Genomic DNA, 25,776 nt, shown 5'->3' on the forward strand with positions numbered 1-25,776 from the left:
TTGACTAAAAGTTCAAAGTTTTAATCCAAATTTAGACAGTGGGAAAACCAAACTGCAGGTACAAACCAGGCGCCTCCCAGCCCATAGGTGCAGACCAGACCACACCCCCAAGTGCCCTGAGTGGCCGCAGATATCCAGGCGGTACCTCCAGGCCACGCCCCCACGCTCTGATTGGCCCCCTCGCAGGCTCAAGCTAGAAACTGGACTGTAACAGAGTGACCCTCAGAGGCCACGCCCCCTCGCCTTGGCTCGGGGCTGGAGGGGCGTTCCCGGAGGCCCAGGTGGGCTCCCAGGGGAAGGGACTTCCGCCTCGCCCACCTCCTCGCCCAGAGAATCCAGTGGAACCGGAATTGGTCATTGCGGGGGATCTCGGAGGCGAGGTGACCAAGGGCGTGGGGTCCGACTGAGGCACAGAAGGGAGAAGGTCATCGAGACAGTCCAAATTCCCACCTGGAGAGGCTGAGTCGGGAATGAGATCGGCAAACTTTAGGACAGGACTCGGAGATTGCGACCCAGGAATCCAGCCCGCAAGGCACTTCTCCCAGATTTGGGGATCCAGGCTCAGCCTCTCTTCCCTCAGATCCGGGAGTCCAGGCCCCAACTCTCCTCCCTCTCACCCAGGAATCCAGCCCCAAACATCCCCTTCTCAGATCCAGTAGTCCAGACCCATAATCCATTCCTACCCGAGACTCAGCTGCCAGCCTTCTAGGCACCTTGGTCTAGACCCTTCTTGACCCTAACCCCGGTCCCCTTCTACCTGGGACCCAGAATTCCCAATCCCTGCACACTCTCAACACCACCCTACGCTAAAACCCAGGAGTGCGCCATCAGTGGTCCTTACCTGTCCTCAGTCTGTGCCACTGCGACGCCTCAGAGGCCAGGGCTTGGGACAGGCTGAGGACCCGCTCCCTGTGGCCTTCGGATGTAGGCAAGTAGTGGCTAGTGTTCCTGGGACTGAAAAAGGTAGATTGGAAATCAAATGAGAGAAAAAAGAAAAGGTAGGCTGGGCCCAGGGGGCGTGCTGGGTACCGGGGGTGGGGGGGATGGTTTAGTTCTCGGTCGCCCTTAGCCCTCTGGGAGTTGTAGTCCTGAGCAGTATCTCTGCCGGGTTTAAACACAGACCCTGGCCATTATGGGATTTGTAGTCCACTCGCGCCTCAATGTTACTGAAACCCCCGGATGGAGGGCCGGGGTCTGATACCCGCCAAGAGAAGACCTGGAAAGGGCAGTTCTCACTGTGATGGAGGGCTTCTTGGTTTTGTTTCTGATACCCCAGGATATCAATCGGCGATTAGAGTTCTGGGACCTGTAGTTCAGTACTCAGGAGGGGTAACACTGCTCCAAGCACCCCCATTTATGTTTTTCTCTTCATGCCCCTCCAGTTCCTCACCTGCTCCAGGACCCCGAGCTTCTGGGCCATTTTGGAGCTCCTAGGACAGCCTGGAAAAGAAGTGGGCCATTGGAGCCCTGACCTAGAAACCTCACCTTCTCATTTTGAAGAAGGGCGCTCAGAGAGGACATTGTGCGCGCATGGATACACACCTATGACTTATCTAATTCCTTCCTCTAAGAGTCTTAAGGTGAAGCCCTCTGAGATACTGACAACACTCTGCTTTTCAGTTCCGGGTGCTTTCTTTGTTATAATACGGAAGAAAATCAATTGCTCTAATTGCTCAAATATTTTTTTTCTTTGACAGCAGAGCAGCTGAAAAGAAAAACTAGGCTCTCATCTAGGTCTGTGACCCCCGCCCTGAAGGAAATCACCTGTGTTTTCTCCTCACGGCTCTGCCCACCCAGCAGTAGGAGAGCCAGGAAGCTGACAAGCACAAGTTGGGGTGATCTGGAAACTCAGCTCAGGGCAAGGAGGTAGGGAGTGTCCTCATTTTCCAGAGGGAAACTGAGGCACTAGGAGTAAGGACCCTCCACTGTCCCCCATCCACCCCCAGCCCTCCCGCTCTCACCCTTTGCTCCGTGTCAGGCTGGCATCTGGCTGGGGACAATGTCCTCCCCAGGGTGAGGAGCCGGGGGGAGGCGGGGCGCAGGAGGGGCCGTCCACTGTCCTGGTTCCTGCGAATGCGCTCCAGCTGCTCCTGGGCACTCATTCTGGGCCGGGTGGAGGGGGCCTGGGGAGATCAGAAGTCCCGAAACACCCCAAAGAGCAGAGGCACCTCTTCATCTCCTCTTCCTGACCCTCCCCACCTGCAGTCTGGCCCTTCCCAGTCAGTTCACCACAGTGATTCAGAGTTTTGTTTTTATTTTTGTTTTGGTACTGGGGATCCAACTCAGGACCTTGCACTTGCGAGGCAGGCCAGCACAGTGCCACTGAGCTAAATCCCCGGGCCCCCAGGGTTTTGTTTTTGTCATGTGGTACTGGGGACTGAACCCAGAGCCTTCGCACTGTGCTACATCCTCAGGCCTTTTTTATATTTTGAGACAGGGTCTCAATAAATCACCCAGGCTGGCCTGGAACTTGTGATCCTTCTGCCTCCACCTCCTAGAGCCTGGGATTACAGGGAGCACTGTGGTGCAGCTCTTGCCTTGCAGGTGAAAAGCCCAGGTGATGAAGAATGAATAAAGCACTCACTAAATCCGGGTACTATTTGCAACCACTGGAGGTCCTGGACTCTCTTAATCGTCTCATTGTTAGAGCTGGACTTGAAGATGCTCAATGGGTAACCAGAAGCAAGGTAAAGCTTGGCGCCTCTGCCCACATTTTATTTTGGATTGCTTTATTCAAATGTGGGATCGGATTCCTGCTCAACTCTACATGCCCTAGGCAGGTTAATCAGTTATGGAGTCTGTGTCTAAAAACTAGAGATGCAAGGTTTATTATCCCTAAGTTTGCCTGGTCTGTTGCATCCTCCTTCAAGACTGAGGACATGGCTGGGTGTAGTGGCACATATCTGTGATCCCAGCACTTGGGAGGCTGAGGCAGGAGGATTGCCGAGAGTTCTAGGCCACCTTGGGCTACACAGGGAGTGTAAGGCCAGCCTGGACTACATAATGAGACCCTGTCTCAAAGGCAACAACAACAACAACAAAAAAGTAGCAGAGATCAAGATGAGTGCCAGGGGTCTCACAGATAGCGAGCTCCCTGCTCTGGGTATGGCTTTAGAACCTGCCACTCCCAGCTGTGTCCCCAGGATTGGGCTCTGTGGTGGTCAGATCACAGGGCCACGAGAGCGGTGGGAGGACCCACGTGGACAGCCTACCTTGGTCCCCAGCATCGGGGAGGAGGGGCGTCGGCCCTCAGGGCTGGAAGCCCGGGACACTCTGGGAGACGCCAGGCCTGCAAGGACAGAGGGGCCTGGGTGAGCACAGGAGAGCCAGGACACAGCGCCCCACCGGGATACTCACCTGAGCTCAGGCTGCCAAGGTCTCTGTCACTTCCAGGGGGCCGGCCCCGGCCAGCCTCGGGGGACCTCGGGGAGCTGAGTTCCAGGGACTCTGGAAGGCTCTGGAGGGGATGGGGGAGCGGATTGGTGACGATGGTCATGTCATCATTGCTCCTTTTCAGCAACTGAGACAGTATGAGGAAGAGTATGATTGTAAACCTAATCCTCATTTTATTTTTGTTTTGTTATATTTTTTTTGAAACAGGGTCTTGCTATGTAGCCCAGGCTGGCTTTGAATTCATGGCAATCCTCTTACCTCAGGCTTTCGGGTTCGGGGATTACAGGCATGAGCCACCACACCCAGCCTTTGTGTGTGTGTGTGTGTGTGTGTGTGTGTGTGTGTGTGTGTGTGTGTGTGTGTTTCTAGGGATTGAACTTGGCATTGTGAAAGCCAAGCAAGTCCTCCACCACTAACTCATATCCCCAGTCCATTGCAGGCACACGCCTGTAACCCCACAATTTGAGAAGCTGAGGCAGGAGGATCCCTGCAAGTTGGAGGCCCATCTGGGCTACACAGTGAGTTAAAGGCCAGCCTGAACTACACAGGGAGACTCTGTCTCAAAACTTGACAAAGAAACAACAACAAAAATTGGCTGGCTGATCAAGGGAGAGGAAAGAGCAGGGGAATGTGTTGGGCAGGGGCAGATGGGACGGGAAGCTGGGGAAGGAGAGATGTGAGCCTCACCTCCCTCTCAGAGGACTCCTCGCCTTGGAGCGCAGGGGAAGGGGAGTTAGGCTCAGTGGCGGGGGGCGGTTTCTTGGGGCCCCGCAGCCCTGCCAGCGTGTCCTCCACCATCCACAGCTGCTGCTGGGCCGACGCTCTGTCCTGGGGAGGGAAAGGGCTGTTACTGAAGGTGGGAAATTCCAGGAGGGTTCCAGCTCCTCTTCCCCAAAGGATCTGAACTGGGGCACAGTTTATGGAGTCAGGATTTTTCCCCCCATGGGACCAACGGAAGTGAGGAGACTGTCTTTTCTCTCCTGCTCCTCAGCGCCTCTTCAGTCTCAGAGGCTAGGTAAATATCCAGGAGTAGGTCTCTGACCCCTGCTTCTAGGGCCAGGGATTTAGCTCAGTGGTTTCGCCGCTTGCCTTGCAATCACAAGGACCAGAGTTCAATCCCCGGTACCAAAAAAAAAACCCACCCCTGACGCCCGCTTCTAATCCAGCTGTCCCCCTCTCTAAGCCTTGGCCACAGGACATTTGCTGTCTTAGTAACTGTGGCGTTTTCATCCAAGGGAGGTGACATCCAGGTGTGCTGGTCCTCAGGATGGTGTCTTGGTGATTTCTGGCCTTCTACACTTTTATCAACAGTTTAGGATCCCCTGTCAATCTACAGAAAACTCTTCCAAATCCGTACCAGGGTGACAGGTCCCCATCCAGGCATCTTTACCTTGTTGTCGTTCCTACTGATGAACATGTAAACCTCTCCATCTCTAGATTTTAATGTCTACTGATGATTTTTTTTTTTTTGGGTACCGGGGATCGAACTTGGGACCTTGCTCCTGCAAGGCAGGCACCGTAACCACTGAGCTAAATCCCCGCCCCATACTGATGATGTTTTGTGGTGTTCAGAATAGAGTTCTTGGGCCTGGGATTTAGCTCAGTGGTTACAGCGCCTGCCTTGCAAGCGCAAGGTCCTGAGTTCAATCCCCAGTACCAAAAAAACCAAAAAACAATAAAAAACCAGAGGAGATATCTTGCATATCTTTCACTAGATTTATTCTTAAGTATTTAAATTTTTGTCATCATTACAAACTATTGTTTGTCTCTGTTTTGTTTCTGCAGTGGTGGAGATTGAATAGCCTAGGCAAGCAATCTACTACTAAGCCACATTCCCACCCCCTTTATTTATTTATTTATTTTTTTCTTCTTTTTTTCCCAGGTGTGTTTGTTTTTATTTACTTTTAGTTTTGAGACATGGTCTCCTAAGTGGCCCAGGTTGGCCTCGAACTTGCAATCCTCCTGCCTCAGCCTCTTGCGTAGATGAGAAGTCAGTGTTGTGATCTAAAGATATATGATTTAGAACTACCTAAGTCGGCGTAGAATGAAGAACTAAATCAGAGGCTAAGCAAGGGGTTTTATATTTTAGGTGCTGCTTGTGCAGTAAGGAATAGACTTCTTTTGTTTTTTTCTTTGTCTTTCTAGAGGATAAATTTAACAGCAACAGTCAGGAAGCATGTCGCCAGACAAGAACTTGGCCAATGGGGGCAGGGCTTCCACACGGAGGAGAGATTTAGAATGGAGGGCAGTGCAGTTATAGCCAAAAGGTAGGTCTCAACTACAATAAAGATTTTAGAGGGCTGGGGATTTAGCTTAGTGGTTTAGCCGCCTGCTTTGCAAGGAGTTTGATCCCCGGTACAAAAAAAAGAGCATAGAATAAAGGATTGAGGGACTGGGATTGGGTTGAGTGGGCGGGGCTTCGGCTCTGTGGGAAAGGCTTACTGCCCAAGGATTTCCCTTGGGTCTGAGGCTGGGCTTGGGCCCGGCGAAGGGAGGATGTACCTGGGAGGACCCGAGGTGCAGCAGGTACTCCAGGGTCTCTCGTAAGGTGCCCAGCTCCTGCTCCAGGCCTCTGTACGCGTCCCAAACCTGCTCTCGCTCCTCAGGTCACAGAAAGGAGGAAACACAAGTCAGCAGCCTATTCTCCAGATCTTTCCCCATCTTCTCCAGACCTAGGGGTGGAGGGGAGGCCTGGGCCAAGACACCCTGGGGCCGCTGTGCTGGGCCTAGGGGAACTCCAGAGTCAATATGAAACCTGCATTCCAGGGAGTGTCTTTAGTGTGGACAAGTCAGAGTTTCCCTGATGCAATCCTCATGACTCAGCCTTCCAGAATCCTGGGATTGCAAGCAGGTGCCACCACATCCAGCTGAAATGACTTTTCTAAGGTCATCCAGCTACTGGGAGGGGGGTGGTAGCTCAGGCAAACCCAGGGAACCCAATCAAAGTCACCTGCTGATGTGGCCCTAGTCCAATTGCCCCCCCACCAAAAAAAAAAGCCCAGTACTCTGGGAGGCTGAGGCAGAACGATCCCAAACCAGAAATGGGAAGAAAATGTTCAAATGGGAAGGGGAACAAAGGAAGAGGAAGGGAGAAAGGAAGGAAGGGACACACAAAAAAAATGAAAAATAGAAGGAAAAAATGGAAACAAAGCTTTTGTACATAGAGAGGGGAGGGGACTTGAGGATGGGTTGGAATGGGAAAAAAGAGGTGGGATGTACCATGTACAGCTGCACATTCCCCACAGTGAGTGTTAGCATTACGTATGCCTAAAATGTACTAGTAAGGGCTGGGGATTTAGCTCAGTGGTTCCGGCGCCTGCCTCGCAAGCGCAAGGTCCCAAGTTCGATCTCCGGTACCAAAAAAAAAAAAAATGTACTAGTAAATGTTTTGCTATTAATAAAAAGAAAACACCACCAAAAAAGAAAGAAAGGGAGATGTAGCACAGCACCTGGCTGGCAAGTGGGAGGCCCTGGGTTTGATTCCTGGCACCAAAAAAATAAAAAAAGAGCCAAAGGGTGGCAAAAAGAAATAGGAGATCAAGAGATATAAACATAAACTTAAAAAAAGACTTGAAAGGGAAAAAAAAGAAAGATCCCAAAACCAAGCCGAGCCTGGGCAACTTAGTCACTTAGCTCTCTCTGTCTATCTGTCTGTCTGTCTGTCCATCTCTCTCTGTACTGGGAATGGAGCCTAGGGCCGTTATCACTAAGCTACACCCCCAGCCCTGAGACCTTGTCTCAGAATAAAAAATTTTAAAAGGCTGGGGATGTAGCTCTGTGTGAAGGCCCTGGGTTCAATCCCCAGCACTACAAATAAAACTAACAAGAAAAAGAAACCACCCAGAGACTCTGCTCTTGCTGGCTGCTTCCCAGATGACCAAGGTTACTGCACAGCAGGAGCGATGGAGCTCTCCAGAACCCCGTCCTGGGAGGACCCCTCAGCCTCTCACCTGAGTCAGGTGACACAGGGCAGCCCTCACGCTGACCAGGCGGTCCTGCAGGAGGCGCTGGTGACCCCAGGTCCTGCCAGGAGTGGCAGCCTCCCTGGTGGCCTGGCCCAGCTGCTGCCGGGTCAGCTCCAGGGCGGCCTCTAGCTGCACCTGCAGAAGAGAGGAGGCGATCAGACTTCCGGAGCCACAGCCTGGCGGCAAAGTGGCCATGCTCTCAGCCCAGCACCTTCTCCTCCTGCCTCTGGTCGATGTCCTCCTGCAGCCTCCTCAGGAGCCGGTCCTGACCGCACAGTTTGGTCAGCAGGCTCTGCAGAAAGGAGAGGAGGAGCCATTCAGAGACCCTACTTGGGTCATCCCCTCCCCACACCATCTAGAACATCCTCTCCCCAGCTCTGGGACCCCAGGAAGGGCTGTATCCGGGAACTTACATCTGTCTCCAAGCTTTGGTGGAGGGTTGAGTCCAGCGGGGGACCTGGCTAGAAGGAGGAGAAAAGTCAGGGGTCACAGGGGCCAGGTGGGTCCTTAATGAAGCTTGGTGCCAAAACCACTATTTCCTTGGGCCTGCAGATGTCTGATGGACAGTGCAACCCAGGAAAACAGCTCTCTGCTTTCACATTGCATCTGTCTTCTTGGGGTACCATGAACTTTCAACTCTGCATGTACCAAGATAAGAGTAACTAAGAAGCCTGGTGTCTTGGTGCCCACCTATAATCCCAGCACTCTGGAGGCTGAGGTAGGAGGATCACTGTGAGTTCAAGGCCAACCTGAACTATGCAGTGAGACCCTGCTTCTAAAAAAATACATAGCAAATATAATTAATGGACAAACTTTATTTACTCATTTATTCATTTATGTCTTTTTTCTTCTTGACACAGGGTCTTGCCTTGAACTCACTATGTAGCTAGCCCAGGCTAGCCTCCAAGTTGCAGTGATCTTCCTGCCTCAGCCTCCAAGTGCTGGGACTACAGATTCGAGCCATCTCCTCTGGCAGAACCTTTTCTCTGAGGACCAGAGCCCCCTGCTTCTCTCCCTCCCTTATCACAGGAATCTCCTGAAGGGCACAGAAGGGTCCTCCTTGCCCGGAAAGCCCCCCCCCCCTTGCAATCTGAAAAGCCTTCGCTTCTTGGTGAGTTAACTCACGTACTCCAAAAAGATATGTCCAAGTCCCTTCCCCAATACCTGAGAACGGGACCTTATCTGGAAATAGAATGTTTGCAGGTGTAAGTGTTAAATAAAAGTTACAGATAGCCAGGGAGTTAACTCAGTGGTTTCTATGCCTGCTGCGCAAGTGCAAGGACCCAAGTTCGATCCCCCGTACCAAAAAAAACCCCAAAAACTTAGAAGAAAATTACAAGAGGCCATTGGTAACAGATGCCTGCCCTGGGCTCCAGCAGACCTGCTAAAATGAAAGTTCCACATCTTGAAGCTGGAAGTAATAAGCTGTTTATCTGACCTTCTGAGAAATCAGGATTATAGAGATAATAGCCACATTTCCAAAACAGACTAATATCTTTCTTTCTTTTTTTTTGTACCAGGAATCAAACTTAGGACCTTGGAGGTGCCAGGCATAAGTTAAATCCCCAGCCCCTCTTTTTTTTTTTTTTTTTTTTGGTACCAGGGATTGAACTCTGGACCTTGTGCTTTCGAGACAGGCACCACCTCTTTTTTTTTTTTTTAATTTATTTATTTATTTTGAGACAAGGTCTTACTATGTAGTTAGGCTGGTCTTGAACTCACTATGTAGCTGAGGCTTCCCTCGGACTCACAGTGATCCTTCTGCCTCAGCCTCTCATGCTGGGATGACAGGTGTATACCACCATGCCAGGGAAAACAGGCCAATTTCATTTGACATGATAAGGAACTTCCCTCTCTTTATTCCTTACACAAAACAAGTAACCTGACAAACTACTTAAGAGACTGGGATAGAAGGACCACAATTTCTAGCCCAGCCTGGGCAACTTAGCTATTTATGGAGAACCTTGTTTTAAAATTTTAAATAAAATTTTAAAAACTTAATTACCCAGCATGGTGGTGCACACCTATAAATCCCAGCACTCTGGGAAGCTGAGGCAGGAGGATCACAAGTTTGAGTCCAACCTGGGTAGTTTAGTGACTTAATGAGAACTTATCTCAAAATTTTAAAAAATTTTTTAAAGGGGCTGAGGATGTAGCTTTGTGCAAAGGCCCTAGGTAGGTTCAATCCCTAGTACGAGTAAAAAAGAAGAAAACCAAAGAACTGAAGTAATCCAATGTTAACTAATCAGTTATTTTTCTATTGTTCTTTCTCCTTGTCCAATCCTCACAAAGAAAGTAACTTCAAAATGACCAATGCCCCCCCCCTTTTTTGGTATGGGGATCGAACTTGGGACCTTGTGCAGGCAGCTGAACCACTAAGCTAAATCCCCGGACCTCCCCCACCTTTTTTGAAACAAAGCTTCATGCTGCTGAGGTTCATCTTGAACTTATGATCCTCCTACTGTGCCTCCCCAGGAGCTGGGATCATAGGTGTGCATCAACCTTTTTTTGTCTGTTCAGCCCATTGGATCACTTGCTCTATTTAGGGGAATTTTTTTGTTCTTTTTTGTTTTGTTTTTTGAAACGGGGTCTCACTATATATTCCAGGCTGGCCTTGAACTATGTAGCACAGGCTGGGTTTGAACTCAATGATCCTCCTCCCTCGGCCTCTGGAGTGCTTCAATCACAGGTGTGTGTACCACCACGCCCAGCACTTAACTCTATTTTGGGAATAAAGTGTTGTCTAAGTCTAGATTCAAAAATAAAGCCCCTAAGCTTGTTAAAGTGAATTGTGTTAATTTTGTCCTAGGACATAAGTCACAGTGAAATCTTATACAAGGAGACACAGATGAGGCGGGAGATTAGGGTGTGGCCAGTTGGCTGGGCAAGTGGGTGTGACTAGTATAGGTACCCAAGCCCTGCACCTGGCAATTCTTCTCTCAAGAATTCAAGCAGGTTTCTGATAGGACAGTGAAGACTGAAGTCAGCCTGAGGAGTGGAAGGTACAAAGATGGCCGCCATTGTGCTCTTGGCCACCACACACTCTCCTTACTGTGGTCTGCTCTTACCCCGTAGAGTATACTTCTTTTCCTACTTTTAGTTGGCCCTAACTCACTCTGAAGGTATGTTTCCTTTCCTACTTTTAATAATTTTTGTTTATTTGTTTTTTGAGGCAGGGTTTCACTATGTAGTTCAGGCCAGTCTTGAACTCACTATGTAACCCAGGCTGGCCTTGAACTAGCAATGATTCTCCTGCCTCAGCCTCCCAAGCACTGAGATTACAGGCATGCACCACCACACCTGGCTTCCTACTTTTTTTTTTTTTTTTTGGTACCAGGGATCGAACTTGGGTCCTTGCACTTGTGCAGCAGGTGGCGAAACCACTGAGCTAAATCCCTGGCCCCATGGCTTCCTACTTTTAATAAATGTAAAACTTCACTACCTTTTGTGTTTGTTTTGTCCAAATTCTTTGTTCAGGACAAGAAGAACCTAGAAAGACTCTCTAGAAGGCATCCCTAGAACTCCAGAACCCAGCGACAGAGAGACAAAGATAGACAAAAGGAAGAGGGTCACATGATCATAGAGGCAGGGACCAGGGATGGGATGATACTTGCCACAGAACTGCAAGGGTTTTGCCAACACCCGGACCTAGGAGAGGAGCTTGGGCAGATCCCCCCTCAGAGCCCTCAGAAAGAGCATGGCCTTGGACAAGCTGCCACCTCAACTTCAGACTTCTGCAGCCAGAGGGTGGCAAAACCAACTGCAGTTGTTTTAAACCACCCAGTTTGTGGTGCTTTGTTTCAGCAGCCACAGGAAACAAACACAACCACCTACTCGAGGACCGTGGAATACCTAGTTTTCTGAAGCTCCTAGGCCAGGAAATAACATTTCTCCTAGCAAAGAAAGCAAGAGAAGAGACTCTGGTAGATTCTGGGAGTGGCAGGATACCTACCAATAAAACCGTGGATGCCCGGGTCCCAGGGGGTCTTGGGGGTAGCTGGAGATAAGTGGAGGAGCCAGAGGGAACCTGGGGGGAATAATGAATTAGAGATGTTTAGAAATTGCTTCATCCTAGTATCAGATATCACAGTAGGTATGCTCAGAATAGAAAGGCCTAGGAGACTCAGGTTCAGAACTGAGATCCCCAATTTTCTGAACTACCCTTAGAGTATGCTAATAAGTGGTCTAGGTTGGCAAAGCAGCCCACAAGCTGATAAGAATTAGCTATGATATTCTGGGCTATAAATCCAGAAGGATCGGAGAAAATAGCATGATACATTAGGTACTACAATCCCCATGAGGCCTAGGGGCATCGGCCTGGAAAAGGTCATCCTGGAAAGATAGTCCCGATGGCTCATGGGAAATGTAGTCCCTCATTCCCCTCCACTCACCTGTGTTCTGGGCTCCTGACTCCAGTTTTGGGGGCTTCTGGGACGCCGCCCTCCGCCAGCTTCAGAGGAGGGTCCTCGGCGGGGTGTGGGGGCCCGGGAAAGAGTCTGTCGCTGAGGCCCCCAATCAAAAGGAGGCCGGACATCAATGCGACTCAAAGGGGTGTGAGGTCGGGCAGGGAGCGCTCTGTCTCCTGAGGAGGGCGAGAGTCGCTGCGCAGGAGCGGACCAGGGTCGGGGAAGACTCAGCGGGGAGGGAGGGCGAGAGAGGGGCGCGAACAGACTGTGGGAAGGAGAGAATCGGGGAACTGAGTCAACTAGAGCCACCCCCATCCACCTCTCTGCCTTTCACGTCAGCCTAAAGGGCATCTTGCTTCAGGGTTCTCTCTGTCGCTGTGGAGTAGAATGCCCCTCTGCGGGGCAGATCCTGGCTAATGTCTCCTTCGTGGGATCTCCTCAGAACTTCTCCCCATAGGCTGTGACCCCACAGGAACCCCAGCAACTCTCAAGTAGTAAAGCAGAAAATGTTAAGCCACGCCCCAACCACTCCCCAGCTCCGCCCTCCGCTTAGGCCACGCCCTCAAGGCCACTCGGCCCAACTCACTCCGGGCTCCTGGTCCTGCGACCCCTGGGTCCAGACTGGAGGTCCGCGGTGGGGCTGGGAGCCAGCAGCCCGGGTGGGTCACGACCTCTGGAGAACCGAGCCACCTCTGATGATTCTGAGATGCGCCCCTCTTCCCCTCTGCTCACCTCCGGAGGACCCCCGGGGCCACCAGGGCCCTCCCCAGGCTGGGGGCGAGGGGGTGACCTGGGTGGCCCACTAACAAGTGGGCACAGAAAGACACATCACTCCCCTGACCCTCATTACAGCCCTAGTCTCTTCACAGATGCAGACAGAGCAACCCACCCCAAAAGGGGAAACAGTACGCTGTCCATCCCTGCACTCTTTTTGCAGATTTGGAAACTGAGGCCACGGATGTGGAAGTGATTTGTACAGGGCCACCAGGTCCAAGACCAAATCTCCTGGACTACGAGAAAGACTGAACCAGGGAGTGGAGTCTCCAGGCTGAAAACTGGAAAAGGCAGGGACAGAGCCTAAGAGATAGTCTGCCATTTTTTTCAAAAAATCTGATCTTTCAGCTGCTATTGCTTAGGGGTCAGCCTCAAGGGATGGAGATTTCTGAAGCACCCAATCAGAATGTGTGACATATGGATAATTCTTGGGCCCGAGTGTGGGTCAGATTTGTGCTGCAAGGCTAGACAGGCTGGTGGGCGGAGCTTAAAGCAAAAGACTTTTTGATTGGAAGGACTGAAGTTCCCTGGGGGAGGGGGGCTGAAAGAAGGAATCCCCTTGGCTAGAAGATGAGTGATTGGACATCCAAGGGGTCACGAGGGAGAAGTTTGGGATGATTCTGCTCAGAAAAGAAGTCAGGGGCGTGGCCCGGACCGTCACTCACCAGTCGTCACCCTCCGCGCGGGAGGCCCGGCCCAAGGCCCGCAGCCAGCCCCGCAGGTCCTCCAAGGTGTCAGCCGCCAGGACGTAGGTCCTCATGCCCGGGTGCTCTGCCTGCGGGAGCAGAGGGCCCTCTAAACAACAGGACGCCGGCCGTGGACCCTGGTCAAGACCTTTTAGCCCCAGTAATGGGGTCTCCAATGCACGCCCACCTCCCCTTCCGGTGCCCATCCCTGAGCTGGTACCGTGGAGGATGAAGGGACTCACGGTGAAGGTGAAGCGTCGCCCTCGGGGGGCTCCGGGCCCATCTGGCCGGACACTGTAGCTGGGGAGCAGGACGCTGCCTAGCACGCTCTCCTCGCGGCTGTCTGCAAAGGGAGCTGGGGTCAGGGATCACAAAGGTATCAGGAGGCCAGGAGGCAGAGGGAAGTGTGGCTGTGGCCCGTACCTTCCCGCCCATCCAGCTGGGGCACTGACCCTTGTAATAGAAGAGGCAATGGCCAGAAAGGACGAACCAGCGGCGCTTCCAGAGCCGGAGCCCAGAGCTGTCCTAGGGAGAGAGATGGGAGGAAGGCCTGAGTAGAAAGGAGAGGAGAAAGTGGGCACAGAGGGAGGAGAAAGAGACCTGTAGAGATGGGAGAGAGGCACAGACATGAGGGACAGAGATCGAGAAGTGTCACAGGGCTGATAGAGACCAAGGAGAAGGGAGGCAGAGGAGTGTTTGATTCAACAGATTCAGAGAGAGAGCCAGAAGTGAGTGTGTTGTGGCTGAGTGACACAGATTCTGCATAGTGAGTTCGAGGCCATTCTGATACACAGCGAGACCTTGTCTCAAAAACCAAACAAGCACCCAAGTGTGATAGCAGCTGAGGCAGAAGGATCACCTTGAGTTTGAGGCCAGCCAGGACTACATAGTGAGTTCAAGGCCAGCGGACATATGGAGACCCTGTCTAAATAAACGAACAAACAAACCACAGATTTCTGGGCTTCTCCCCAGGGTTTTTGATTCAGTAGAGCTGGGGTGGGGCCTCATCGTTTGCATTTCTACTGAGTTCCCCAGGAATCCTGTTACTGTTGGTCTCCATACCAAGGCTGAGAACCACTGCCTTGCTACCCCACCAGTTTCTCTCTACTTGGCTTGCTCTAGATATGAGGATTTTGGCTCCTGCTCTTGCTCCTGCAGGACCATTGGGCTTTCAAGTCTCACTATGTAGTTCAAGCTGGCACAGAACTCATTACATAGCTGGCCTTGAATTCACCGAGGTCCTCCTGCCTCAGCCTCTTGAATGCTGGAATTACAAGTGTGAACCATCACACCTAGCTATCCCTCTCCCTGTGTTAACCTTGAGTGTAACATATGTACTTTTATGATATGTCCCCTTGATTAGTGTTCAAGAAATAGTACTGAATAGATGAATGAATGAAACAATGACAGAAGGGGAGAGGCAGGGATAGCAAAAAAGAAGCACACGTGGGACCCCGGAAGGAAAGAAGCAGACAGTGGGGGGCACAGCCTCCAGCATCCTTCTGTTTCCAGCTCACCCCACCTGCTTGTGAAGCCAGCCTCGGATGTGTACAGGCAGGTTGGGGTCCCTTCGGAGCGCATTGCTCCTCTTCCCAAAGGTGTGGACCTTGTTTACTGCCCGGGCCGGCTTCTGCAGAGAGAAGGGGCAGAAGTGAACCAGGCTTCACGTGGGAGGCGCTGGCCAGAGGTGACCATGAGAGCCAGGCAGGGAGGGCTGAGTCCAGCGCTGTGGGCTGTTCATGGTGCAGAGTAGAGCGACTACTTGATGGTGGAGGGAGGGATTCAGGGCCAAACAAGGAGGGGGAGAACTCTGGGAATCAGGGGCCCACTGCCACGAAGAGGATGCCCTTCGCCACAAAGGCCAGGGAGAGGTAGAGCCTTAGGGATCTGAACTGGGACTGTCAACGGTCCCATCAGCAGGATGGCTCAGTGCTGGGCTGTCACAACCCCAGCAAGCATGGCCAAAGTGGGGCTTTAAATCCCTCTGCCTGGCTCAGATGGGGTCGCCACAGAACAAGGTTGCCACAGGATGCCCCTCCATGGAGGCGCTGCTGCCCGAGGCTGGGACAGAGTGGCCGGGTTTTTAACTTGGGATGCCGGAAGTGGCAAGAGAACATGAAAATGGGTGTCCTCAATGAACGTGGGGCCAGGGTGACATGGGGATGAAAGTAGCTCGGCATCCCAAGGGCCTTTCGGTCAAGAGGAGTCTTTCCTGCTGGCTTTCCTGAGTGGCCAGAGGACAGGGACAGAGACAGGACAGGGTGTCCCCAGCCCTCACCATGGTAGTCACACATCTTGGTAACAAGGGGCCCTCGGCTGGGGAGTGGCAGCTCGGTCAGCAGCCAAAGTCATTACTCTAGCTGAGAGTTAGGAAAATGGGAGGGGTGGGGACCGAGCTGGGAGTGGCTGCAGATTCCCAGCAGCTGCTGAGCCCATTCTGAGGATCCTAATCCTTAAAAACCCGAGGCCCTCGGGTGGCACAAAGCAGGGGGTACAGAGAGTGGCCCAGAGCCGGGCGTCCTCCCCAGGCCCGCCAGGAAGCACGCACCTTGGCGCTCAGGGTGCTGAGCGAAGAGAGGGTGGAGGCGCTGCTGGCCAGGCTGAGGCTGCTCCGAGGTCGGCCCTCCTCCATCCAGCCCCGGGGCAGAGAGGAGCTGAGGCTCTGCAGCCGACCCTGCTGGGCACGGGGACCGGGTCAGGGGCTCAGAGGTCAGAGGAGGCTGAGGAGAAAGAGCCTGTTGTCTGGGGCTGGGGGCTGGGGGAGGCCGTGGCCTGGACTGCATACCAAGAGCAGTGCCAGAGAGGTGGGCGTCGCTGGCAGCTGCGGGAAGGGGGCAGCTGTCTGCACCCAGCTGGGAATAGGGACTCCTTTCTTCCTGCCCTCTGGGCTCCAGCCAGGAATGTGACCCTCTCTGTGCTCAGGGACCCCTATTCCGTGCCTCCTTCCTGCTGCCCCAGGCTACCTGTCTCCTGCCCTCCCACACGCGCCCCCAAACATCCCTGCCAATGCCCTGAGCCAAACCCCAAGGCTCCAGGAATGTGCACCCCAATCCCCCTCCCAGCCCAAGCAGGCAACTTACCCAGCTCTGGGCTCCCAGTGACAGGGAGAGGAGCTGTGGATGAGGGGCGCCGGTTGCAGTCCCCCCTCCCCAGTCTCTCAAGCACTGGGCCTCATAGTTCAGGTCCCTGTCCTCACCTGAGCACTCCCGCACCCTCTCACTGCTTTGTCTACTGTCTTGTGCTCTCTCTCCTCTCTCTCTTTTTCCTTCTCGCACTCAACTTTTCTTTTAGATCGTCTCTTTCCCCAGTCTCACTTTCTATTTCTCTCTTCCCAGTCTGTCTCTTTCCAGTCTTTCTTCAGCCCAAATCTTTTTTCTCTCAGGTTTAGAGTCTGTGCCTGAGTGTCTCTCTCATTCCTTCCCACTTTCTCTCTTCTGCAGTCTCTGACTCCCTCTCACTCAATCTCTTCCTCACTCTTTCTCTTTCTCTCTCCTTGTCTCTCCACGACTGTTATTCCCTCCCCCTCTCTCTTTCCATTCTCCTCCTCACTTTCTCTCTTCCTCCAGTTCCCGTTTCTCTTTCCTCTCTACTGGTCTTTCCCTTCCTCTGCCACCCTCCCACGCTGTTGTCTCCCCTCCCAATCCTGGCTGTCCCCGCCCCTGCTGGCTTCACCACAGCCTGACCCCTGGCTCTGCAGCACCCACAGCTCAGGGGAGGGGCTGGGGCCCAACTCCCAGGACCCCATGGGGCTGTCACTGGGACTCCTTGGGGTCTGCAGAAGAGGCTTGATCTCAGAGCTCTCCGTTGTTGTGGTTGGGGCCTGGGCCACTGGCCCCAAGAGAAAGGGGGTTTGGTCTGGCCCAGGACTAGTGCTCAGATGCCAGAGCCCAGAGAAGGATTGGGGTTAGGATTCCAGATTTGTGGGTGCCCAAGAAGGTGGGAGCTAGGAGTCAGGACTCCTGAGCTGCGGTGAGACAGATGTGGAAGCATAGCTTTGATTGTATAAGGCTGGGGAGGGTCAGTCCAGGTCCTCAGAGAGGCAGGAGTACTCCCAGGTTCTTGTTCCCATTAACAATGAGATTGGGCCGGAATGGTGGTGCATGCCTGTAATTCCAGCACTCCAGAGGCTGAGGCAGGAGGATCGATGTGCGTTCAACGCCACCCTGGACTACATAGTGAGTTCAAGACCATCCTGAACTACATAGCGAGATCCTGTCTCAAATTAAAAAGCCTTCATTGCTAACACTGTTTCCTCACCTGTGAATGCGAGAAATGTCCTACCTCCAACTCTGAGAGAAAGTCAATCACGTGAGAAGGTGGGAGAATCTAGTCTAGAGTCTGTCGGCTGCTTACATTGGGGTGGGCAGGACATGTTGGCTCACACCTGTAATCCCAGCACTCAGGAGGCTGAGGCAGGAGGTTCATTATGAGTTTGAAGCCAGCCTGGGCTCCATAGTGAGTTTAAGGCCAGCCTGAACTACATAGTGAGACCCTGTCTCAAAAATAAATAAATAAATAAATGAATGAATAAATATAATTGGGGTAGGATGGCTTGGGACCAGAATAGAGTTAAAGGGCCCATTTGCCAACCACACAGGGTAAACTCTTGATTGACAGCTTGCTACTTCGGCGCTTGACCACGCTCAAAACGCCTCCATGACGTCACAAAGCCCCGGAAGGTTCCCTAAAAGTCCGGGTATTTTTTTCCAGCCCCACCCACTGACGTTCCAAAACTCCGCCTTCCACTGTGATGTCAGCGCGTCAGCTGAGCGGGGCTATAAACACCAGGCGGCGGCGTCACTGCTAATCCGATTCAGTCGCAACCTTGTGGATATTTACATGCGACACGCTAAGCTACTCTTCGTCCGTTTGTCGCGACAGCGCCTGCGGCAGCTGTGATACTTAAAGCCCTCCAGATCGACGCCCGAGGCGAGATGAACACGCCGGCCTCCCGAGCCCTCTGGACCTGCGATCGCTTCTGGCAGTCCGAACCCGCGCTCCTGCCCCCAGGGTGACGCTCAGTGCCTCCGGTGAGTGAAGGGAGAGGAACCCAAAGGAGACCCATAAGAGGCTGGGGCTGGAGGCCAGACTCCCGGTCCGTAAAGAGGAGGACACTTGTAGTTCCGAGACCGGAGAGCTCAGGCCCAGGTCTCCTGGAGGTGGGGAAGGAGGAGGATCCGGGAGCCTGGACTCCAAGGTCTGGAGAGGGGCAAGAAGCGGTGGACTCTGCAGTTTGAGAATGACGTGAGGACCCGGACTCAGGCAGGGCAGGGGCCGGGCTCCAAAGGCTGAGGGAGGAGCAGTGTGGCAGCCCTGGCTCTTGGGTCCCTAGAGAAGGAATCCTCCTGGGGTCAAAATGTTTTCTGCGACCAGGCGAGGAAGGTGTTGGAAGCCTGTTCTGTTCACAAAGATGAGAGAAATGGGAACTATGACTTGGTTCCCAAAGACAATAAGTGAAATGTCTTTGTTATTAGGGATAGAACTATCTTCTGAGGAAGGAGGGCCAGGGTCTTGGACTTTTGGATCTAAAAGAGGAAAGAACTGGGGATGCAAATTCCTGGGGATTCAGCAGAGAAGGGAATGAATGATAGGAATGGGCGCGCCGGGATTACAAAGGAATTTGAGGCAGGGTTACTCATGTTCACATGTGTGTTGCTATTTTCCTGGCTGTGACTCAGGGTCATGCCCCGATGCCATTCTCAAAATGGCTCTTAAACTTTATTTATTTCTTTTTCTCCCTTTTTCCCAGCCCAGACAGATGGCCCCAGGCCAAGTGCCTCATCACACCGGGCCCTGGCGGGATGCCCACTCCTTGTACCTACTGTCCCCGCTGATGGGTTTCCTGAGCTGGGCCTGGAGCCTCCTGAGGGGCCCAGGACCCCAACAGTCCTGGCTGCTTGAAGACAGAATAGGAGCAGATGAGATAGAAGCTGGAGTGGAGGGAGACAGCAGAGCCCCTGAGGAGGAGGATGGAGAGGCAGCAACAGGGCCCAGCCTCGACCTGAAAGCCAGCAGTTCTGCTCCTGAAGCCTGGGGACCTTCCTGTGGTGAGGATGTAGAGTACATCGAGGAAGAAGCAGACAGGCAGCCACCAAGGGAACTCACACACGGCCAGCCTGCACCCCTGTCCCCCAGCCTGCTGCTAAGTGCCCTGCAAGGTCCTGATAAGAGCCCCGAAGAGGAGCAGGCTGAAGGAAGGGAAGCTGCCGAAGAGGAGAGAGAGTCCAAGTCGTCTTATCTTTCATCACACTGCCAGGGTGGTCCCTGTAGGGAGGAGGAGGACAGGGAAGCTGTCAACAAAGAAGCTGGTGCCACCTCTGCTTCCTCTTTGGCCCCAGGACTCAAGCCCAGCACTTGGCTGTGTTGCCCAGGGGAGGAAGAGAGGCGAGCCACGGAGGACAAAGAAACAGAAAATAAAGAAGCTGGGGAGACCCCCATCTCTCCCTGGAGGTTGGGCTCCTGCCCCTTGGCCTGGCAGACTTGCTCAGGAGGAGCAGCTGAGAAAGACTCACAGGCCAGAGAAGCAGCTGAAAAAGGAGAAGCTGACCCAGAGCCATGGCCCTCAGTTCCCACCCAGGGGCTTCTGCTTGGGACCTGTGAGGATCAACCCAGAGAGAACACAGAGGAAGAGGAGGAGGAGGAAGATGAGGACTGGGATTCCAGATGGGCTGAGGAAGAGAGAGAATCAGAGGATTCTCCTACCCCTACCACAAATGCCTTTCTGAGAGCCTGGGTGTATCGGCCAGGAGAGGACACAGAGGAAGAGGAGGAGGAGGAAGATGGGGACAGAAATTCAGGTTCAGCAGAAGAGGGAGAAGCTGAGGCTTCCTCCTCCACCGGCCCCTTCCTGAGGGCCTGGGTGTACCGGCCTGGAGAGGACACAGAGGGGGAAGATGAGTGGGAGGAGAACCAGGACACAGGTGATTCAGGAGCAGCTGAGGAAGACGGAGAGGCTGACTGGGGCCCGCGCTCCTCCCTTCAGCTCCGGGGGGGCCCGGGGAGGGCCCGGACAGCCCCACCTGGAGGGGGGACAAGGGAAGAGCACGCTGCTGAGGCCTGGGCTGAAGCTGAGCCCCGCCCCCTCGCGGTGGCCATCTATGTCCCTGGACAGAAGCCCCCGGCTCCCTGGGCTGCTCCTAAGCTGCCCCTCCGACTGCAGAGGAGGCTCAGGTTGTCAGAGACCCTCACCCAGGATCGGGACCCTGAAACTCCCCAAAAGGATAGAAAGGTGGGTGCTACTGTGGGCACAGATTCGTTTTTGTTTACTTTTGTTTTGTTTGGTGCTGGAGTTGCTCTGAATATGGACACATAGAGAGCAGGTTCTGGAGTCCTAGGTACTGGGCGGGACTCCTGGGTCCCCCGTGTGTTACAGAGGGTTGCGTCGCCCTCTCCTAGGGCTGCAGTCACGGTCCTGCAATCCTCTGCAAGAGTGGGCCCCTGTGGGTAGAGAGGGAGGTGTGGCTCGGGGCGGTGCCCGGAGTGAGTCTGACACCTGTGGTCGGCGGTGAGGGAACACACAGCAAATGTTTTGTAGCTAATTTCTCACCCTCCCACCCCCACTTCCTGTGTGGGTCCCTGTGTCCCTGTGAATCTTGCATGTGAAACCCTGTGTCTGCCATTCCCCAGGTGCGCTTCTCTGAGAAGGTCATCGTGCATCTCCTGGCTGTATGGGCTGGGCCCGCCCAGGCCGCCCGCCGAGGCCCCTGGGAGCAGCTCGCCCGAGATCGCAGCCGCTTCGCCCGGCGCATCGCCAGGGCCCAAGAGGAGCTGGGCCCCTGCCTCACCCCTGCTGCGCGGGCCCAAGCCTGGGCTCGCCTGGGGAACTCACCCGGGTCCCTGGTCCCCACACCTGCCCCTCCACAGACCCCGCCTCCCTCCCCCGGCCCAGTCCCGGCCCCGCCCTTGATCCAAGCCCTGGCCTCATCCTGTCCCTCTGCTCCAGCTCAGGCCCCGCCTCCCTGCCTGGAGCTCAGTGGGAGGCGTGGTTAAGGCCAAGGGGTTGTCTTATTTAACTGCTTTTCAGTGTTGCTTTATTTATATCAGAAATAAAACCTTCTCACTGGGGATTTAGCTCAGTGGTTCCGGCGCCCGCCTCGAAAGGGTAAAGTCCCGAGTTCAATCCCCGGTACCCCCCAAAAATAAATAAAATAAATAAAACCTGATTTGTAATGAGCAATGTCTCTGCGTGTGCAGTGACTGTCCTATCCCTGGGTGCCTGAGGTCACGGGGGCGCGGGGGGGGGGACATAAAAGCCCGCACCCCTGCTAGAGAACAAACCACAGTTCCCATCATCCCTCCATGTCTGGCCTAGTGGATTTTGTAGATTTTCTGTAATATCTGCCTGTATTTCATAACTTGGGACAGTTATCTCTCCAGACGGGCTAGAGTTTAACTTACCTCTGAAAAGAGAATGCTAAGTCTCTTTTAATGTATGTCTCTTCTAATGTATGCCTCCCCACAGCCTCTCATTCTCTGCTGAGTTTCCCAAGACTTATCTGTTGCCTGATTTAACATTTAGGAGCCTAGGCCTGTAGACTCAGTTTCCTTTTCTGAATGGTATTGTAGATAGGTATGTTATGTTAGATAGCTTTTTTTTTTTTTTTTTGGTGCCAGGTATTGAACTCAGGACCTTGGGCTTTCGAGGCAGGCAGCAGCACCACCGAGCTAAATACCCCGGGCCTATGTTAGATATCTTGTGAGCAGTCAATCTGGGCTGGCCCTCAAGGAGTCAATTATCAAAGACAAAAGAGACACATTCACTGAAGGTTGGCATAATAAAAAGAGAAACTGCTACACCCACATACTTCCTCTAAGGATGAATAGCAGTGATTGATAATCTAAATAGGTATCAATCATCTGGGTGGGGGACTAAGACCTTAATCCTGCTTCCAAGAAAGGTCTCTGACCCATCCCTTACAGAAAATCCATTCCTTGTATGCTTGCTAGGTGACTTGCTTCCCCATTTGATCCCCATTTAATCAATATTACCTATACTTGTAATCTTATTGGTTGATTATAGTTTTGTCCTGCCTCATAACCACCTTGTGATTTCCCATTGGATCAATATTACTTAAGTGACTGTACTTGTAATCTTACTAGTTGACTATAATTTTGTCCCACCTTGAGCCCACCTCAGCTCGTGGCTTTGCTCCTCCATAAAATTCCCCTGGGAAATGGCCCCTGGGCAACCCACTTTCTGGTCCCCCTTCTGTCTCTCTTAGAAGCTTTGTCTCAATAAATTCTCCTACTCAAACTTCCATTGTTCCTAGAATTCATTCTTCAATTTTAGAGAACACGAACTCACGTTTCAGCTATCTAGCAGGTTTGCCAAAATAGGCTTTGAAGGAAAAGTTTATTCCAATGAACAGGTACTAAAATCAGGAGATTCTAGCAGCTAGCTGGGAAAAGCCGAGTTTATCACATCTGTGTGTGGATGGGCTGACTTTGGGTGAGAGAAACAGCAGCAGCTAGCTGGGAGAGATTTCACCTGTGAGTGGCTGGGCTAACACAGGAGAAAAATATCAGCAACTAACTTGGAAAGGAATTAGGCATATATAGGTATTGAAGGGGCTCATGAATCTAGGGTAAAATACTTATGATTTGGATGCCCAAAGACGGTCTCCTCAGGTGTGTACACAATTACTGGACTTCTCTGCACCAGGGAGTGTGTATACTTCATTTTGAGTCCATTTGCCCTATTTACTGAGAAATTGCTGTTGTTCGCTGAAAGCAGCCTGTTTGCTATTGGTTTAGGCCTGGCCTGACAGGAGGTACATCCATTCCCCCTATATCAGTGGTACTACCATGTCTATATCCTTCACAGACTGTGTGGCCCCAAGAGTTATGAGTTAATAAAACAATGCCCATCAAATAATGCCAGATGAACATTAGCTAGTGAAACCATTCATCTATAAGTTCAATTAGTCATCCAAGTTCACATCGAAAGCATAAAAATATTCCTCTAAAAAAAAAATGTTTCTCTGAGTTCATGGGATCCAGTTCAAATGAGTGGGTGAAACATCTGGCCACATGCCCTTGGCCTTCTGCTAATTCCCTAGGTTCCTATCAAACCAGGCCTCATTCCACCTGTAAGACTTTCATTATTATTATTATTATTATTTTTTGGTACTGGGGATTGAACTCGGGTCCTTGCGCTTGCACAGCAGCCGGCCAAACCACTGAGCTAAATCCCCAGCCCCTAAGACTTTATTTTATTTGGTGAAAGAGGGGGTTCCTGCTAAATTTCCCAGGCTGGCCTCAAACTGGATCATCCTGTCTCAGCCTCCTGAGTACCTGCCATTGTAGATGTGTCATGACACTCACTGAGAGTGTGACGTTCTTTCTTTTCTGAGACAGGGTCTTGCTGTGTAGTTCAGGCTGACCTTGAAGTGATAGTTCACTTATTTTTTTGTCTTTTTTCGTGCAGGGGATCGAACTCAGGACCTTGCGCTGGCGAGGCCGGCGCTGGAACCACTGAGCTAAATCCCCGTGCCACCTTGAAGTGATCGTGATCCTCAGGCCTCAGCCTCCCAAGTATTGGTATTACAGGCTGTGCCACCACACCCAGCTTCTGGGGTTTCTCTTAGTTTTTTCTTCTTTGGTGGTTTTTGTTTTGTTATTGTTAGGGCTGGAAGGCGGGCTCTCCCTCAATCTTGACAAGTGCCCCACCCTCAGTGCCCTCTGCCCCTCCACCCTTCCTGCTGCCGCCGCCTAATGTTGCCACACAAGCCCTCCAGCTGGGCTTCTTCCTCCTGACTGTTCATGTTTGACAGTGATGTTTTGAGAGTTGTGCTGCTCTAATCCAACAAACTAACCCCATGTGGTTTTCTGAGCATTTTTGGTGAAGAAGGCCCAACTCCCCCAACATCTGTAAGGCCACTCCACAGAGCCCAGGGAGGTACACGTGAGAGGAGTCTAGGAAGTGCAGGATTTATCAGAGGGCAATCAATCCCAATCCGACAACTGCCTAGAAAGGGGGCCGGCCAGGGCTAAAGAAAAACAGTAGAGACTTGCATAAATTCAAAGTACATGGGTGGCCCGGGAGGTCAGTGCCTTAGAGTGGGCAAAGACAAAGACAGTCTGAGCTAGCCACTATTTATTGGGTACACACAATAATTGGAGGGAACATCAGGTGACTTAGGGGGCAGCAGTAATCCTCCTTAGGTGGCCAAGGATCTTCTGTTGATGAGGGCAGTAAGAAGATCATTTTTTTTTCTTAAATTCTTTAATTGGTACATTTTAGGTATACAACACACTCACATTTCTCACTGGGAACTTGTACCTCCACATGATGCACCTTGGTTCCCATTTTTTCCCCATTCCCTGCACTCCCCTCACCCCTCCACCCTTCCCTATTTACAAAGACTTTTGATAGGTCTCCCACCACCTCAGCAGCTATTATGTATAGTAGCTGCCCTCTTCCTATGGTGCCTTGCCCCTTCCCCTGTGTGATGTCATGCCAAGATGGTTGCTCCCACCAAAGAACAAACCCTTCTTCCCAGTATGCCCCTGTTCCCACCTAGAGAGTAACCTAATACTCGCTCACCTCCTACCACCCAGTGACATCACCGGCTCCTCCATTCCCTAGTCACTACCTCAGTCAACCCCACCTCAGCCCCTACAAACCCCACCCCAGTCTCTATAAAAGACTCTCCCTGCCCCAGCCAAATTGCTTTTGTCTCTCCTTTGTTCAGAGACAGCCTGGCAGATCTATTCCCCTAATAAAGGCTTGTTGTGGCCTGGTCTGGTCTTGGTCTTTGGCCCTTTTACCTGACATTTCTGGTGCCGTAACTCGGATGGTAGATGGTCCATTAATGGACAATCCCCCGCAGGATGGGGTTGATTGACCTTTCGGCCATCTCCAAGGGACCTATCTGCCGTTGCCAGGACCCTCCGGGGCTTTCTAACTTTGCCATTGCTGACGCTACACATCACACCGGTCACCAATGTCTGGGTGAGTAGGGAGTTCAGCCTCCCTCTCGTCGGGTTCTCTGTCTCGTTCTCTCTCCCTCTGGGGACTTCTCAGAAATCCAAGCGCTTGGTCAGAGAAACCCCCACGGCCTCTGGGCCCAGGACCCTGCCCCTGGGAGACGTCCCATCGGCCCGCCTCCTCTCGTTCTCTCCCTTTGGGAGACTCACTCGGAGATTGTCAAAGGAGACAAGGACGCTTCTCCCCTTTGTCTTTCTCCCCAGGGGCTGCCTCCTCCTCACCCGCTCTAATCAGGGGACCCAACAATCCAAACCCCGCCCCTCAATGCCTCCAGGCTGCCTTCTGGCACAACTCAAACCCCTCGGATTGTTGGGACCAGACTTTAAGCCAAAAAGACTTGTTTTCTATTGTAATCAGGTTTGGCCTCAGTATAAATTAGATAATGGGTTTCCATGCCCCCAAAATGGCACTTTCAATTTTAACATACTGTGTGATTTACACAACTTCGGTCAACGCAATGGCAAATGGTCAGAAATCCCCTACATACAAGCCTTTTCTACCTATGCTCTTAACCCTCCCTCTGTCAAACCTGTTCTCCTTCTCAAGTACTCCTAGCCTGAGCC

The 25,776-nt window shown here is 52.4% G+C and overlaps 2 protein-coding genes and 1 long non-coding RNA gene across 13 annotated transcripts; 2 read left to right on the forward strand and 1 right to left on the reverse strand.

The window, feature by feature from the left end:
* Nucleotides 1-5: 5 nt before the first annotated feature.
* On the reverse strand, nucleotides 6-16,836 carry Plekha4 (pleckstrin homology domain containing A4). Of its 4 annotated transcripts, none has more exons than XM_087200438.1 (20): nucleotides 16,305-16,836; nucleotides 15,773-15,898; nucleotides 14,747-14,854; nucleotides 13,677-13,749; nucleotides 13,467-13,567; nucleotides 13,204-13,313; nucleotides 12,351-12,566; nucleotides 11,750-12,029; nucleotides 11,311-11,385; nucleotides 7,772-7,819; nucleotides 7,570-7,650; nucleotides 7,344-7,493; nucleotides 5,896-5,994; nucleotides 4,081-4,221; nucleotides 3,358-3,520; nucleotides 3,213-3,289; nucleotides 1,962-2,123; nucleotides 1,391-1,440; nucleotides 842-954; nucleotides 6-459 (listed from the first exon to the last, which is right to left on the reverse strand). In XM_087200438.1, the coding sequence occupies exons 2-20, from the start codon at nucleotides 15,854-15,856 to the stop codon at nucleotides 194-196; spliced, it is 2,397 nt and encodes a 798-aa protein (XP_087056564.1). In that variant the 5' UTR covers nucleotides 15,857-15,898; nucleotides 16,305-16,836; the 3' UTR covers nucleotides 6-193. The 4 variants fall into 4 exon arrangements, with proteins under 4 accessions (XP_087056564.1, XP_087056565.1, XP_012921778.2 ...); XM_087200439.1 differs by having other exon boundaries at nucleotides 15,773-15,901; XM_013066324.3 differs by having other exon boundaries at nucleotides 3,358-3,457; nucleotides 15,773-15,944.
* On the forward strand, nucleotides 813-11,311 carry LOC106007884 (uncharacterized). 8 transcript variants are annotated; one of them, XR_015447107.1, is made up of 7 exons: nucleotides 813-998; nucleotides 1,383-1,580; nucleotides 1,698-1,866; nucleotides 2,438-2,687; nucleotides 5,539-8,076; nucleotides 8,219-8,469; nucleotides 8,879-11,311. It is a non-coding gene; the product is annotated as an uncharacterized LOC106007884 (long non-coding RNA). The 8 variants fall into 8 exon arrangements; XR_015447105.1 differs by having other exon boundaries at nucleotides 9,966-11,311; XR_015447109.1 differs by having other exon boundaries at nucleotides 5,539-5,660; nucleotides 7,199-8,076; nucleotides 8,219-11,311.
* A 1,142-nt stretch (nucleotides 16,837-17,978) lies between the features above and the next one.
* Nucleotides 17,979-21,396, forward strand: Ppp1r15a (protein phosphatase 1 regulatory subunit 15A). The gene is made up of 3 exons (XM_004866977.3): nucleotides 17,979-18,254; nucleotides 18,974-20,452; nucleotides 20,851-21,396. The coding sequence occupies exons 2-3, from the start codon at nucleotides 18,983-18,985 to the stop codon at nucleotides 21,211-21,213; spliced, it is 1,833 nt and encodes a 610-aa protein (XP_004867034.2). The 5' UTR covers nucleotides 17,979-18,254; nucleotides 18,974-18,982; the 3' UTR covers nucleotides 21,214-21,396.
* Nucleotides 21,397-25,776: the final 4,380 nt, after the last annotated feature.

This window comes from Heterocephalus glaber, unplaced genomic scaffold, assembly GCF_053883595.1.
Source record: "Heterocephalus glaber isolate CG9 unplaced genomic scaffold, H.glaber_assembly_v1.0 deba00001744, whole genome shotgun sequence".
In the NCBI taxonomy this organism is placed as follows: domain Eukaryota; kingdom Metazoa; phylum Chordata; class Mammalia; order Rodentia; family Bathyergidae; genus Heterocephalus; species Heterocephalus glaber.